Source organism: Colletotrichum destructivum, chromosome 5 (assembly GCF_034447905.1).
Source record: "Colletotrichum destructivum chromosome 5, complete sequence".
NCBI classification, from domain to species: Eukaryota; Fungi; Ascomycota; class Sordariomycetes; order Glomerellales; family Glomerellaceae; genus Colletotrichum; species Colletotrichum destructivum.
In genome coordinates this window covers 1,810,442-1,825,581 of record NC_085900.1, presented here as the reverse complement: position 1 = coordinate 1,825,581, position 15,140 = coordinate 1,810,442, and the positions used below count along the sequence as shown (strand labels likewise).

Genomic DNA, 15,140 nt, shown 5'->3' with positions numbered 1-15,140 from the left:
GGTTCTAGGTCTCTGATTCCATATCGTCTCACTCACGGAGTTCTACATGACATAATATCATCAAGACACATCTGATAGAGAGACCAATCAAAGATGGGCTAAACCCAACGTACCTACCCATTCGAAACTGTCATTGATGAGCTTGAACGTTGGGGTTCGAGGAAGTAGAAACCACAGACGACTTGTGGGCCACGAGGTGACAGCATGGAGTTGCAGGGGAGCCAGACGCAGAACCCAAGTGAAACCTCATCTTTTAGTGATTCGAACTGAATCCAGCAGCATGTTTTGAAAAGACTCTGAGTTTGGACTTAAGTATGACAGACAGACTCATAAAACGAAGTGCTCGTGATAACAGATGCAACGAAGTCTGAAACTCAGGCTCATCATGTGTTCTTGCAAAGCACCAGCAAACCGATGGTGGAAAATCACCTAGGCCCCCCTGCCTGCTTGTCATCCTTCACCTAGAAGTCAAGGCGTGACCAATCACCTGACGAGAGTCCAAGGTCAACGCACCGGTATTCGGTTACAGATTGGTTCTGGACTTGACCCGAGACACCGCGAAACCGGCTCGCCGGCGTTGATCACGGACGTCGCCCGGCGCCGGTCCCCGGGTTGGCCCCACTCCGCCGGCCCAGGCTCCTGTTACTGTCACCGGCACTTGTTGATGAGTCCCTAGCTAGTACAGGTTGCGATGTTAGTAGTGCACAAATCGATATGTAGGTAAATGGTACTTGGCGACATAACGTCCCCCCTCGAAGACGTATGGGCAGGCAAAGTCATCGTCTGCCCCTCGCGTCCAGCTGCTCCTTGGCCGTAGTAGTTTGACCTAATTCTTGCCGGCCATCCTCAAACGAATGGACACCAAGAAAAGAGATCAGATATATGTGTCGCTCTTATCGTCCTCTTTTTTACGTCAAAGTTGAGCTTTTATTCCACTCCGCGAGGGTGTCCGGTCAAGGCTGGCTCTCCAGTACATCTCACCATTGCACGAGCTTGTAACATTGTCGCTCCCTCTTCAACGCAACCGCAACGAAGGGCGACAGTACTGGACAACGCTTGACCTTGAAAGTTCAGAGAACCCCGTTTCCCACGGGTGAAGCGTCTTTTGGTTTCCCTGGTACCAACCTGCATGCTAAGCATGGTTAACTGCGAGATGGTGTCAGGGCGAGAGCGTGACACAGCCGTCCCGTGCTCGTGAATTAATCTAATTGTAAGCGCACATAGAACGAAAGCACACACAGGCGAAGTGCCCACAGCCTTCATGCAAGCGTGATTGTCTAACATTGTTTGGTATATTCAATTAAAGTATGTTACCCTGTGTCTCGCGGAAAGACGTTGCATCACCGGCAACCCACAGGCCATGATCATGAAACCTTTTTACTTGTCTCAGTTCCACCGTCCATCCTCATAACATTCTAGACGTCCGGCCAGAGTTCATCCCACACATACAGTCCTCTCTCATCCGCATGAAGGGGAAAGGAAAAAAAAGACTTCACCACATCTTCTGCCCAAGGCCCGCTTACAGGGCGGCAACGATGCCGGCAATGGCGGCGAGGGCCAGACCACCGACGGCAACGGAGCCCTGAGCAGCGGCGTTGGTGGAGGCAGCAGTGGTGGTGCTGGCACTGGCGCCGGTGCCGGAGGGGTTGGCGGTGGAGGCGGTGCGCGAGGCGGTCAGGGTGGCGCTGCTGACGGCGGCAGTGCCGTTGAGGGCAGAGGTGACAGCGGCGGACGCGGAGGACAGGGCGGCGCTGGCGGACGCGCTGGCGGAAGCGACAGCGGAGGAAATGGCGGCCGAGACGGAGGCCGAGGGCGAGGCGGCGGCAGAGGAAACAGCACCGGAAGCAGAGGCGGTGGGCTGGGCAGAACCGGCGGTGGCCTGGAAGGCGGAGCAGGCGGCGGCGGCAGCGGCCTGGGCCCTGCCGAGGTCGGCCGAGTTGCAGGCGGCAAGCAGGCAGGAGGCGGCGAAGGGGACGAGGGCCTGCTGGTTCGCCGGGGTGCACTGGCAAGCGGTGTCGGTCAGGGCGCAGCCGACCTGGGGGATGGCATCGCGCAGACACGGGATCTAAGGGAACGAGTTGTGTTAGTCGACTTGTATGGGTGGTCACACAGTCGTGAGTGAGTCAGGAGTTGTTGTGGTGAACATACGGCACACTCGGGCTGGCCAGAGAAGTCCTGAGCGGCGACGAGGCCGGCGGCAACGAGAGCGAGGGTGAACTTCATTGTGAAGTGTGATTGGTAGTTGATTGTTGAAGAACGAGAGCGAAGTATTAGGACTGGATTCGGTTCGTGATGTGGCGGGAGACTATAGAGCGAAGGACAGCCGACGTTAGGATTAAGATACAGGATGGTTCAAGAGGGACGTTAACGGTGGCGACCCAAGGAGACGGGAAGGGGGAGGGGGAGCATAAATATGCGTCCTGGATATGCGCAAGCCACCATGAACAGATACGATACCCCTGTCCAGAGGCTTTCCCTCTTCTGCATTTCATTGCAAAAGCTTATTCCACATACCTGCGCCGCGCAGGTCGTGCGCGTTGTGCCGTTGTCGCTGGGAGAGGGGGGGTTACACTAGGGCAGTTGACTCGCATCTTGCCTTTTCTGTTGGCATGGGACCAGCCTTGCCCTGGACTGGACTGGAACGGACAGAGAGAAGAGGAGAGGAGGCAAGGGATACGGCAGCCATCGAAGGCCTTCGAGGGCCGCCCTCTTTGCCGAGCTACGTGGACGGTGGATCTGACCCCCCGGACCTGGACGGTTCCATTCGCAAGGAACATGCAATCTAGGACTGGGGAATTTTGCTCTGAGAGGAGGACTGGTTAAGACAAACACTTGGGGACCGGAGGAGAATCCTGACAGCATACTCGATCAAGGTGTGTGCGAGCTTGTGGCGCTGTAATTGGCCCAATTGAGCTCACGGGAGCGGTTCCGGTTGAGCTTCATCGATTGTTTATCCCTTTCTCGTTGGAAAGACAGAAACAAGGGACAGAGACGGACAGAGAGAAAGAGAGAGAGAGAGACCTAGATTCTTCCAGGAGGTCAGCTTGCACGTCCCACCGTCCGTCAATCTACGGGACCTATCTAATATGCAATAGCTCACCTCAGCTGCAATGTAGCTTCGAGGTCCCCGTCCGTGAACTCTCTGCAGCTTGCCCGCATTAGCCCCCAGCCTTGAAATGTGGCAGAGACTCGAGACGGCGGAAAGGGGGGGACAGGACGGGAGGGAATACGGGCACCCGTGCGTTTTGATTGGATGGCAGGTGGCTTGAGCCCGTTGACTCGACGCGTTGACGCCGCCGGCCGTGCTGTGCTGAGACATCGGATTGATCGACCCAGAGGGCATGACCGCGTCGGACTCTCCTCACTTTGTATGCCCATCTTAACCCCCTTTATCCCGCTAAGCGTTTTCTCCGAGGACACCAATTCCAAAGCCTTCTTCACCTCACCGTTAGTTGGCCAGTGGACGCGTCGCCGTCATGTCGAGGTAGCAACGGATTCAACCCAAAAAGCGGCATGCGAGCCTGTCGGTCGACGACTGCAGTCTTCGTGAGTAGATTGCCGGCTGGGTTGGCATGACATCGTGTAAGGTGACATGTAGACCAGGGGGGGGTAATGGCCGCCGCCCCGGAAGCCGGGACCAGGGTGCAAGAATAGAAGGAAATAGACTCCACAGCCTGCAAGACTACTGGCTGCCACGGACATCTGATTTAACCCAATTTCAACAGAGTTTCGCTGAAGATGTGTTCCTTGCAGGGACGAGAGACGTTGGGATACGGATGCTCTTTACGTATTTTCGCTGAGTTGCCTAGGCGCTTCTCAGCAACACCCAAGGCCCGGGAAACCCGGTTTTATATACTGCAGAGATAGAGTTTTCTCGCTTCATTTCATTTTGACAGGCGGGTCGAAGGCTATTTGAAAAGATTGAACCTTCCTGGCTTTTGCCTAATCGGACGCGCGGTTTTCATACCATTTCCTCATCACAACCAGTTCGAAGACATGGGCTTCTTCCCTTCCTTCCCTGGCTTTCAGTAAACTCGATGTTGGCCAAGAAGTAGAAGAAATATTCTGCAGAAGTAGAAGTAGAAGAAGGAGGAGGAGGAGGAGGAGGAGGAGGAGGAGGAGGAGGAGGAGGCCAACCGACTGGTGTCATACCGCAACCCGTCACCCCGTGGACCTGGCAGCTTGGTGTGGAGACAACACGAAGTACGATGGAATAGTACTCTGTAATAACAACGAATAGGGCCCCGACGACTTGGAGCCTTCCCCGGGCCTCTGGAACCTTCCTATCTCTCGAGTTGGAAATGTCGACCACCGCCGTGCAATAAACCCACCCGACACGAGCTCTGATCCCCGGTTTCTGCTTAAGCCCGAGGAGGTGGGGGGGAGCGGCACTTTGCGCATCGTAGCAAAGCAGGGCGGAGTCCCCCCGCAACAAATGCTCCGTGGGACGATCGTGGATGTCAACAATTTGCAGCAGCAACAAGCAGCAAGCAACAAGACACCCAAGCCATCTTGTTCCGGATGCCGTAAATTCGAGCAGAAACGAAAACCGGCTCTCCACTAACCGAACTAAGTGCGCCCGCGGTCCTGTCGCGACGGCGTGGCAGGCGCTGTTGGCCGTCTGTCCACTTCCTGTTGCGACTCGACATACCCAAGGGAGGACTTGAATTCCTGCCCTTTCCTCTCCATATACCCCCCTCCCCCCTCCACTGATGGTCGCATGCTTCTTTTGGGGGTGGCCAAACTTGCAGACTCCTCCTACCTTCTTGTTCTGCACCGCCATACGATTTGAACAAACGATGTCTGTGGCTGTGTCGGCATTTGCCTTTAATCCATCAACGTACCGAGGCTTGTATCTCATGCTGTTGAAACGGGCTTGGCGGCCACTGCAAAACTTTCTAACGGAATACCTGATTTTGTTGACCAAGGGCGAAAGGGGGAGTATGTCAACAATGTCTGTCTGGTCTGTCCACATGTCCCCGTCTCCAACAATTCAAAGAGCTCGGGGCAAACGTTACCCCATCAAATGAAACCAAATACACAATCATCCTGTCCAAAATGCTCAGAGACTCTCTCGTGGGCGTGCAGGGGTGATCGAAAAACCCATTGTTCGATGCGGTCATCGACCAACGACACTTGAAGATACGCCACCATGGATCGGGATAAACCCCAAGATCGGGTGTTGCCTCGACATTGTACACGCGTGCACTGAAGAAGAAGTCGGAAGGGATGTCTGTGTTCCTATAAGCATACTTACGAGCCTGCAGAGGTGGGTTAAATACGCTCTAGAGGAAAATATCAGACAGAGCTTACCTGGTTCATTTGCTTTTGGCTGAGACGGAAAGGTTCGTCGCAGCCGAACACGGTCCCTTTCACCTCAAAGTGGTACGTGATGGTCTGAAGGCACCATAAGCCCGGGAGAGCTCCCAACTTCTGAAGCACTGGTGGCATGTGCTCTCCTCCTTTGTCGGTATATGTGAAGTCAGCCATCGTTGACTCATCACCACAGAACGCCGGGTAACCATGAGGTTCTCAGAGATGGCTTTTCCAATGCGTCTTGGAGTCCCAGTCTAGTATCCTCTTCTCGAAGAAGTCGTTGATCTTTGAGAGCCTTCAGGTAAACCAGGCAGTATTTCTGGCAGATGACTTAACTCGCGTATGCTTCTGCTTTGAGGCCAATCTCCTCGAAGCGCTTCCGCTGCTGGCTTGCGACAATTTCGCTTGCAAAAAGGGCTATGAAAGATTGAATAGGTTACGCTGCAACAGTCGTCTTTCCGAAAGCGAGTGCTCTCGTTGTATCCTCCGGCGTGACTGCCGCGAGTGCATTGTCGGACATGTCGTGGTTACCGGTAAGGGGGCAACGAACATCGACTTCCTCCAGAAGTTCGCGGATTTCTGACAAATCAACCTTCAAGATCTGGGAGACGAGAGGGATGCGGTTGAAATCATTGATAGAAAAGAGGCAGCTGGAAAACTCTACCAGGGACCGCTCGACGCGAGGATCGACGTCTTCAAACAGGTTCCTGCGGACGATGATTCGAACAGGGTCGCGTTCTTTCTCGTAGAGATACGCCGGACGCCAGCCTCTCCTTGGACGCCGTCAAGAGTCCTTTCGATTCTCAGGGCGGAGACTCGAAAGGCTTCGAAAGTCGGTACCGTTTGCTCGGGGTTCTCACCTAGGCTTGTCTAAGAGTTGGCATCCGCACCTGTGGCTCCGTGTCGATCGACTTACAGCGCGATAAAGCTGGCCTTTTTCTGTACGGTGTCGGACCAGTCCCATCTGATTTTGTGTCATACCATCGCACGACTTGCTCTCACTTACTGCTTTGCTCAAAAGACGGTGTTCGGTACTGAGCCAGTTGACCAACAGCATAATCCGATCCATGTCTTGGACGTCAAAATCCAGTATATCCACCCTTTGGAAGAACGATTTAGCCAAGATACTTGGGTCATTCACATACCACGTGTCCTCGAGGGACTTGAAACCCTCGTGGATGCATTCGGTGCTTCTAATAACAGCCTCATGTACTCCAGCGTTGCGCATCTTCAGCTTCCTCTTGAAACAGTCATCACATTCAGCGTATAGCCGGGAAAGTGTCACTGTGCTCTCAAAGCATTTGGGAGTTTCCCACACGCAGCCCTTCACCATAATCCAACCACGCTGCGGGTGATAGACCAAGCCGATCTCGTCATCTCGGAAAAAGTTGCTATCATTGTTAGCATAAATACTCAAGAACCATGAAGCCAGAAACAGGTCCGTGAGAGATATCACCACGTGTCTATGAGTATCTTGAACCTGTTCCTAGACAAGAACTGGCATATCCGGCGCACATCTTCAAGGCAAACTTTGGCCGAAGGATATTGGTATATCGCTTGAAGCTCTCGTATGTAAGACACGCAACCGGGTTCGACAATCATCGAGAACGCGGAAAGTATCTTACAGTTCTTGTTCTCGGGTTCGGGCAGTTTCAAAAATTCAAACTGGGACACGCTTCGAGTAGGGCTTCTGTTGGTACTGCTGGCTCCACCAGTTCTCGTATACAGCCACCTCGGCACTCAACCCTTAGCTTTTTGGCCGCTGGGATCAAAACTTTCAGTAAAGCTTTGTCTATTGTCAAGTGATCTCTCAAGAGCAACAAAAGGCCATGCGTATCGTTGGTGCGCAACCACTTCCACTTATTGCTAGTCCTCAACCCGTCACTGTCCCTTAGTGTCAGCCTTAGAAGTGTTGTTACTTTGCATGAATTCTTGAGCCATTCGAAAGATCTGTTCTTTGGTTTCGGAGTCTTTTCTTCGACTTCGATCTCCCGATTGTCTTCTTTGGCTCCTGTTTCGTCGTCTTTCCCGGCGTCCATCCTAGTATGAGCATTCTCAAAATAGTCGGGAAATAGAACTCTCATGGGGGCAGATGGACTCAGAGCATGTTTGATGACAAAGTTGTTTTGTATCTCGGGGTTAATGAAGCATACACTCCTTGCACGATAAGGCCTCTGCTCATTTATGGTCGCGAACCAGAGATTTGCTAATCTTTTCTGGTCGACCAGCTTCCGATTGCGGAACAGATAGATGACCTCTTCGATAACTTCTTCTAGAGATCGAGGGTCCCACTTCGCGTGTAGACACAGAATGCGGTTGCATATGTCGAAAGCTCTGAACTATGGGATACCAAACCATCGGAACAGCGTTACCCTGTTGGGGTCGCCTCTAACTGCTGGGTCGACGAATTTCGGCCCGAGGCTGCCAGTTACACCCTAAGCGTCTTTTTTAGAGACTCTGCGGAGGCACTTCGTTGATTCGGGAACAAACTCTCTGTAGAGAGTTGGTATGATGGGTAGTTTGCGGAGCATGTCTTTGGAATTCCAATTTGTCGCCGGAATGGCCACCACTTTGCTGTGCCACTCTAGCATCCTGAGACCAAGATCAGGCTTCTCTGATTTTAATCAACCCATCAATGGGACGAGAAGATAATTAGGTCTATAACTTTCACGCCGAGGTCTACGAGGCCGAAAGGCAGTCTTCCTTTTGGTGCGTAGTCGAAGGCTAGATGTCTTTGGCGCTGCAGAGAGGGCTCGATCAATGGCTAGCCATCTAGGTGGTATTCCGGTTGGACTAACACTAGACATCCGGGCATGAAGAAGAGATCAAGACTGTGGCAGTTTCGGAGGATCCGGCAAAAACGAGGGTGCTTGAAGAGTTTCGGTCCGAGGTTTTTGCCAAAGGCTATGCCAGTCGTTAAATATTCTAGATACTGCGGACAAGAGTAACGTATGCCGCTTTTTGTATCATTGGACCTGTGAATCGCCGCCTCGAAAGCTCCAGGGATGGTCTCTTGAAGTTTTTCATTCCATGCGGTAGGGGCGAGGCTTTCACGGCTTGCTGTTAGGATGAAGTCACCCTGGATGAGAAACTAGATTCTGTTTAGACTTCCTATAGACAATCTCTTCGGCGAATAAACTCATTCGGAAACTATAGTAGTTGGTTGGAAGGAAGGCAAAAATATGTTGCGGCACGACTCTGGGGCTGCCATCGCCCTTCTGTGGGAAAGCGAGTGTGACCTCTAAGGTCACAACACATTTTCGTCGGGGCTCTGTTGGCGCATTGTCAACTATTTTCCGGACTATGATGTACTTTGTGGTTCTTGTATCTCCTATGCTGTGGTGCACCATCACTGCCCTAGTTTCACCATGAAGCTCGTCGTCAGTGTGCGTTGCAGTATAAATAGACTTGAATGTACTTGTGATCACGCAGATTCCTCTCAAACTTTGTAGAAAGAGAAGAATTTCAGGCTGGGTGTTGATCAAATCTCTCTCGATCACTTCATGTTCCCTTTGGCCCTTCAGCTGGACCATCATCCGCGTGGAGTGGGAGGTGAACTTTGATGCCGGGAAGGGGCATGGAAGTGGACATAGGGCTCCAATCATACCATGGCGGTTGTCGAGTTTGAAACGGGAATGGCCGCTTGCAACATGAACAACGTCGGCAATGCGGGAAACAGCCTTGAAGCTAACAGCCTTCTCGCCGGTGCAACCTCAGTGAACATCCTTGCATTTTGTCTTCGTGCTTGCTCCAATGTCGGTTAAGGCAGTGATCTGCGACATAGAAAACCCATCTTCATTGCAACCGGTCTCTAAGATGTATTCTTTGCCAGGGTTGGCGTTGTCTATGTTAATGTCGCCTGTACGGCCAACCTTCACAGACAGTGAGAAGGTCGGGGGCATTGGGGGCATTCTGTTGGTGGAACTCTTGCCGTAAGCGTTGTCGTTGGCGTTTTGAATCATCTCGGGGATGAAGCGAGTCTCTTCTCAGTGCTGTACAGCTGTTGCGACAGAATCTCTAGGGATCGGTGGATAATCCCCTGCTTGAAACTCTCTGCAGTGTCCTCATCCGAGTAGAGGCCACGTTCCCGGAGCAGATCGTTCAGCTGGACATCCGCCTCGTTGCGACCTCGAGGCGGTGCTGACGTTGACCAGTGACCGTGGCTCTCGCCGTTCGTGGTCATGGCAACTTTTCCCTCGCGACTTCTGCGGTGGATGGTCTGTACACGATGATGACAGGGGGAAGGCTAGGGCGGGTGTGTCCAGGTACAGAAACAGAAACAACAGTGATTGTGTTGAAGGATATGTTGACCTCGGAAGAGATTGGACGAAGGCTACATAGAAGTATCCAATCTTGGGAGAGAGATAGCTTCTGTAGAGAATGGGAGTGTTGGGAAAAAGAAGACTGAGATAACAACTAAAGTGGGAAAGAGGAAGACATGGTGAAGGCACGGAAGGAGCCAGCTGCTTCTTGACCGTTCTGCCCCTTCCTCGCCGAATCTTCCTGGACCTCCCTAGTAGATATCAACTATGGCACCAGCTTGTGTAATGCTCCGATACTTGATTTCTTCTGTTTAATCCAGTCGACGTCCCCGACAACGAGTACAATCTGCCGACGTCTCAGAGTAAATCTAACTCGGCCACGCTCTTAAAAGACCATCAGTGATGATTAGTAGCATCAGCGAGAACCCTTATGCACAGCACTCTGGTTTGGGAACCAGACAAGACCAAGGGCGTCACAACAGAAACCCTCGTCCACGGACCAGCCACCAATTTGCCTTCACTATTGAGAGAGAGGAACGGTCGAGAATCCCATCATCTTGTTTCAAATATTCGTCTTGACACACTGCCTGGATGCATTTTTCGTTCTCTGTCGAGCGCCGCTAGCCTTTCCATATGACCCGCCTTGCCACTATACTTTTGCTGATGCCTATTCTTCCAGAGTGCCGCCCAAATCACCGAGAGTGAATTTTAGGTGGCGGATGTGGCTAGAGTGCAATTGAGATTTATCTCTTAGAGGGAACGAAGAGTAATGCGGATACGAAGGAGTCAATGAAGACATACCTGGACACTCTAGCTTTTGTTAAGCCTCGGCTCACCACGCAAACCATCTCTCAATGTGAGTTAAGATTTTCAAGTTCGTGTGTTGAGTTTAACATGAATCGGTATTAAAAAGAATTCAACGATACCATGGCGGGACTGAATCTCGAATGTTTGGACCGTGAGACTTGCCAGCCATCTCCAATGCTAATATGGGAACATACATTTTCGAGCAAGCACCCGGCTCATGTCCACTGGGCAAGACCTCTTGCTAAGACTAGGAAAAATCCGGAGGAAGAAGAAGAATCATTCACAATGTTCCAAAACTTGCTTCAGAGAGGCCGAAGAGCCCTCCCCCTTGCCCTGGCATCTACTCCACGCCAAACACCTCTCCCGCAAACCACACAAAACAGTACTCGGACACTCTCGTTGACAATTCTCCCGCCCACCAGACGCCTACCAGCCAAATCGCTAGCCTTAAAGCTCATCCAGAACCGCGGCCTGTCCTACTCCGCTCCCTCCCTCGCCCGTGCTATCCACCCTGACACAGACTCCTTCATCAAGTACAGCCTCCTCCAGGGCCCGCCCCAAACGGCGAAGGTCAAGATCTACAAAGCAAAACTGGCAGTCAGGCCGCCGGCGATGGGCAGGGAAGCGGTCGAGCACAAGATGCTGGGAGAGGTCGCGAGGCACATAAGCGCCCACTCCGGCGGCTCCCGCCACCCCTGGATAGCGAGACACGCCGACTGGACTGCAAAGCTTACGGGTGGCATCGCAACCGAACCCAGAGCCGGCAACCCGCGCACCGGTACAAATCAAAAGCCGAAGAATAAATCGTCCGGCCCAGCGGGGGATCCCGAGGCGCCCGAGCCCATGAGGAAGACTGCGGCGCATTGCTGCGCTCTGCTTGCCGTCGTCTCCGCGGGCGCCTTGATGGGATACCTGATCCGCTGCTGGGAGACGGGAACGAAGCCTAGCGAGGGGCGATGGCCAACAGAGACAGAGGAAGCTGGCATGGAAGACGAGGGCATGTCGTCGGAAGAGATGCAAAAGGCGCATTACCTCGCGGCAGCATAGATACGCAGTTGCTGCCCGCAAAACAACACCGAGCCGTCAGAACACAAGAATTGTAAATTTATTTTCATACTTAGGTATTCACTCCATTCCACCAACAGAGAGGAAAGAATTGGCATTTTCATTTCCTGCACCTGCACGTCATTCATCGTCCCAGGCACGTCGGCTCATGATGATCGGCCTCGCCGGGTCCCACGGGCCGTAAATCTCGTTCTTGTACTTTTGCAACCCAATCAGCCACCAGCTGCAGCCGCCCATCGCGATGGCAGCAATCAGCACGCTCACAACCATGCCCGCGACGACGCTCTTCCACGGCCAGCAGCAGGCGCTCCCGTCGTCGCCCACGATCATGCCTACCCCCGCGCCGGCGCCGAGGACAAGGAAGACCGTCATGGCGTGGTGGTAGGCCCGGCTCTGATGCCGCGCGTAACGCCGGAACACGGGGAACAGGCCAAAGACCTCGATGCTGAAGAGCGTGAGGCTGAAGACCTGGCCAGTCGACGGCAGCTGACTCGCGAGCACCGTCGAGGCCATGAGTGCGGCGTTGGTCGACAGCGAGGCGGGGATGCTGACGCGCACGCCGCCCGAGTAATCGAAGAAGAAGATGTTAATGGTTAGGAGCCAGAAGGACATGGCCCAAATGCTGTCTGGGGAGGTCGATTTCGTCAGGGACTTGAGGATGGGCGACAGGCCGAGGAGGGTCGAGTAGATGAGGATGGCGCTCTTGACGGTGCTGAGGCGTTGGTTGAGACGGCTGTTGTCGTCGCCGGGGAGGGGGAATGAGGATCGGCGCGGTGGGGGGTGACCCGTGACCTCCTGGCTGTGACGGCGGTGGGCGGGCTGCGAGGTCGTCGACGTCGTGGAGACGAGGGAGCTCGCCGAGGCGGAGTGGGAGTGTCGCGCCGGACGGTCGGCGCCGGCGGAGAGGTTCGTCACGGAACTCGTGGCCGTCGTGACGGTTGAGGCAGCCGAGGCGTCGTCGACGTGCGGCGGCGGGCGTCGCACGCCACCCGTCCTCCGACTCGGTTCCCGCCGTCCGGCCGCCGTCGCGCTGCCGGCCGAGCCACTCAGGTCCTTGCGCTCCTCGTCGGCCTCCCAGCGCTCCCAGAGCAGCCAGCCGAGAAAAGTGACCAGACTGCCGAAGGACACGAACGACACGGGCGACACGCGCTTCTGCTGTATGAGGACGAAGAAGACGATGAAAACGATGACCGAGCAGGCGTGCTGGACGATGACAGTGGAATCGGCGACGAGGGGCCAGAAGTCGTAGGGCTGCAGGCGCGGGTTGCGCTGCAGGCTCTCGAGGAAGGTGTCCTGGTCGGTGTAGTTGTCGGGGTAGCTCTGCTTCACCCACATCAACTTCTTCCAGGTACGCTTGCGACTGCGGCGGGAGCGGGAGCGGTCGCCGGCGACGGCGCCGTGTCGGAGGTGGGCGCGTGCGACGCGGTGATCTAGTCCGGTCGAGGCATCGGAGAACGAAGGGACGGTTCGACGCGGCGGTGAGGTTGCCAGGAAGGCATCTTCGGGGGCGAGGCGCGATCGGTCTTGGCGCGCGATGTGAGTGTTGCTGTTGTTGGCGCTGTTCGTGCCACCGGTGCTGGAGCCGACGGGGAGTGTGGAGGAGCGGGTAAGGGGCGGGGGAAAGGTGCCGAAGTCCGTCGGCGTCGTCGGCGACATCAGGCCGGAGCTGCCGGGGCACGGCTCTCGGGACAATAAAGAAGACGGGTTTCGAAAATCGAACCGAGACCCAATGGCTTGGAAGTGCGCGTCGATGATCGCTGGGCGTTGAGACCGAGACGCTTCTCAGCCTCGCAGGCGCCGATGGACAGAGGAAGAGCGCAAGGCTGGTTGGATTGACCAGGGCCGCAGCCAAGGAGACAAGGGTGGGGAACCAAAGAAAAAAAGAAAAGGGTACGTGCACGGACAGAGAGAGAAGATTGGTGGGGGAACTAGCCGAGAGACTGTGGGGCTCCCTCCGCGAGGTTGTCGCTTACTCGGCAATGAGCCAATGACATGGGGTTTTCGCCCGGACCCGTCGCCGGATTGGGCAATCTTTCTTTTTCAACTTTCTTTTTTCAGCTGGCATCAATGTGGTGGCCGAAAAGTGGTGCCTCCCGCCTAACTAAGTACCCATGAAGACTCAAGCCCGGCTGTCTTGTCTGTTCGATCCCGAATCAGTTCACTCAGGGTTGCAGCACTTGCTGACATTAGCTCAGCTGTAGGAGACAGGGATGGTAGCACCGGGCTTAACTCTCTTTTGCCCGAGTTGGGAGGAACCAGCACCGAACCATTTCTCGCGAAACGGCAGCTTCCTGACCTTTCGAGGCGAAGCAGCGAAGAGTTCGTTTAGCGTTGGCAAGTATCCCTATAGCTACCTACAGTAGGTAGTGTACAGACTCGCCTGGCATCGTCAACATCGCGACCCGCGGCATCCCGCTCTCCAACTCTCGCGAAGCGGAACCCCACGCATGCACACCACCCTCATAACAACCACCACAGCTACGGTACGCTCTCTCCACCGAACTGCGAGGGTGGTGTGTCACATTAGATCCTCACAGCGGACGCCCGACTCCCGAGAGAGATGTGCCTCGAACGGAGTTCCACGACGACGTATTGCTCTGCCCCTCTTTACCTCAATGGGGACCGGCATCGCCGCACCCCGCAAACCCTTATGCCAGTGGGATACTAAGGTACGTTGCCAAGGTGGTCCCTCTCAAGATCTCACAGGTACACAATATAAAGAAAAACTTTCCTTTAGAACCTCAATATCATAGAGGCTTTTAAGCCGAGAATCACCCTATTACTTAGCATATATCAAAATCTAAAGAGTGCCTTGATATTGTGATGTGTCGCTCAGCCATTCGCAGTAACTGTTATCCAACACGCAAGTTCACACATGGCGACTTGATGCCGATGGGATACGAGAGTCGACACACCCGGTCCCCACACCCAGTCCCCGCGTTCATTTTCCTTCGGAATTGTCTCCCGTCCTTCTTCGCAGGGAGGCCCGCAGCAGTACAAAGCTTGTTCGCTGCTTGTCCCCTGGTCCATCGGCCATTGGTGGCCCCGTTGGATCTGGCCCTTGAGCGGTTTTCTTGCGAGTTCTCCCCCTTACCTCTTCAGAGGCTTTGCGGAATAGATGGCGCTATGGGCCCATGGCATGGACGGGTGGCTGTCTCTTTTCTTTGATCGCGTGCCTGTATGCCTCCCCCGCCTGTGCTGTTAGCTTGCTACCGCTTTCCTGGGCCATTACCCTGCGTCCTCCGTGTGTTGGCAAGGCCGAGGCCGGCCGGTCCAGACCCCTCACTTCGCCCTGCAGGGACTAGGCCTGAAAGGCTGCAGGCTGCAGCGCTGGCAGGCGTGCCGGGCAGGCATCGCGTTGGAATGTGAGAGAGTTTAACTGCTTATTTTGGAATATTGGCGGGTTATTCGGAGTAGTTCCTCAAGGTACGGGCTTTGAGCACCTCAGAATACATACTGCAGATCTGTTTCCATGGTACAAGCGGGTTTCGCAATTTCTGTTGATGCGGACCTCGGGCTGCGCTGAACAAGACTGTCACAGGAGACCCGTTCCAGCTCCTCAGGACGGGGATATCTATCTTTGCTTGCAAAACCCCCTGCTCTTGCTCCCACGATGTGAAGGGCGTGCCAAAAGAGGGAGCTGTCTTCCACGGTGTCTCGAGTCTTCGCGATGTCTTCTTCGTGGTGAAT

At 54.4% G+C, this 15,140-nt stretch overlaps 7 protein-coding genes across 7 annotated transcripts; 1 reads left to right on the top strand and 6 right to left on the bottom strand.

Moving 5' to 3' along the window:
• Window positions 1-1,254: 1,254 nt before the first annotated feature.
• CDEST_08143 (Putative extracellular membrane protein, CFEM) lies at window positions 1,255-3,777 on the bottom strand. Its single transcript, XM_062924302.1, has 3 exons — window positions 2,865-3,777; window positions 2,149-2,803; window positions 1,255-2,065 (listed from the first exon to the last, which is right to left on the bottom strand). Exons 2-3 carry the CDS (start codon window positions 2,221-2,223, stop codon window positions 1,520-1,522), a joined length of 621 nt encoding a protein of 206 aa, XP_062780353.1. The 5' UTR covers window positions 2,224-2,803; window positions 2,865-3,777; the 3' UTR covers window positions 1,255-1,519.
• Window positions 3,778-4,946: 1,169 nt separating this feature from the next.
• On the bottom strand, window positions 4,947-5,490 carry CDEST_08142 (uncharacterized protein; the record flags this gene model as incomplete). The annotated part of the gene is made up of 2 exons (XM_062924301.1): window positions 4,947-5,261; window positions 5,314-5,490. The coding sequence occupies 2 exons, from the start codon at window positions 5,488-5,490 to the stop codon at window positions 4,947-4,949; spliced, it is 492 nt and encodes a 163-aa protein (XP_062780352.1).
• Window positions 5,491-5,752: 262 nt separating this feature from the next.
• CDEST_08141 (uncharacterized protein) lies at window positions 5,753-6,918 on the bottom strand (the record flags this gene model as incomplete). Its single annotated transcript, XM_062924300.1, has 3 exons — window positions 5,753-6,086; window positions 6,177-6,707; window positions 6,776-6,918. 3 exons carry the CDS (start codon window positions 6,916-6,918, stop codon window positions 5,753-5,755), a joined length of 1,008 nt encoding a protein of 335 aa, XP_062780351.1.
• Window positions 6,919-7,948: 1,030 nt separating this feature from the next.
• CDEST_08140 (uncharacterized protein) lies at window positions 7,949-9,227 on the bottom strand (the record flags this gene model as incomplete). The annotated part of the gene is made up of 4 exons (XM_062924299.1): window positions 7,949-8,048; window positions 8,115-8,407; window positions 8,436-9,011; window positions 9,039-9,227. 4 exons carry the CDS (start codon window positions 9,225-9,227, stop codon window positions 7,949-7,951), a joined length of 1,158 nt encoding a protein of 385 aa, XP_062780350.1.
• A 47-nt stretch (window positions 9,228-9,274) lies between these two features.
• Window positions 9,275-9,499, bottom strand: CDEST_08139 (uncharacterized protein; the record flags this gene model as incomplete). The annotated part of the gene is made up of 1 exon (XM_062924298.1): window positions 9,275-9,499. One exon carries the CDS (start codon window positions 9,497-9,499, stop codon window positions 9,275-9,277), a length of 225 nt encoding a protein of 74 aa, XP_062780349.1.
• Window positions 9,500-10,670: 1,171 nt separating this feature from the next.
• CDEST_08138 (uncharacterized protein) lies at window positions 10,671-11,432 on the top strand (the record flags this gene model as incomplete). Its single annotated transcript, XM_062924297.1, has 1 exon — window positions 10,671-11,432. One exon carries the CDS (start codon window positions 10,671-10,673, stop codon window positions 11,430-11,432), a length of 762 nt encoding a protein of 253 aa, XP_062780348.1.
• A 39-nt stretch (window positions 11,433-11,471) lies between these two features.
• CDEST_08137 (Putative phosphatidylinositol N-acetylglucosaminyltransferase subunit C) lies at window positions 11,472-13,236 on the bottom strand. The gene has a single exon (XM_062924296.1). It carries the CDS (start codon window positions 13,104-13,106, stop codon window positions 11,571-11,573), a length of 1,536 nt encoding a protein of 511 aa, XP_062780347.1. The 5' UTR covers window positions 13,107-13,236; the 3' UTR covers window positions 11,472-11,570.
• Between the last annotated feature and the right edge of the window lie 1,904 nt (window positions 13,237-15,140).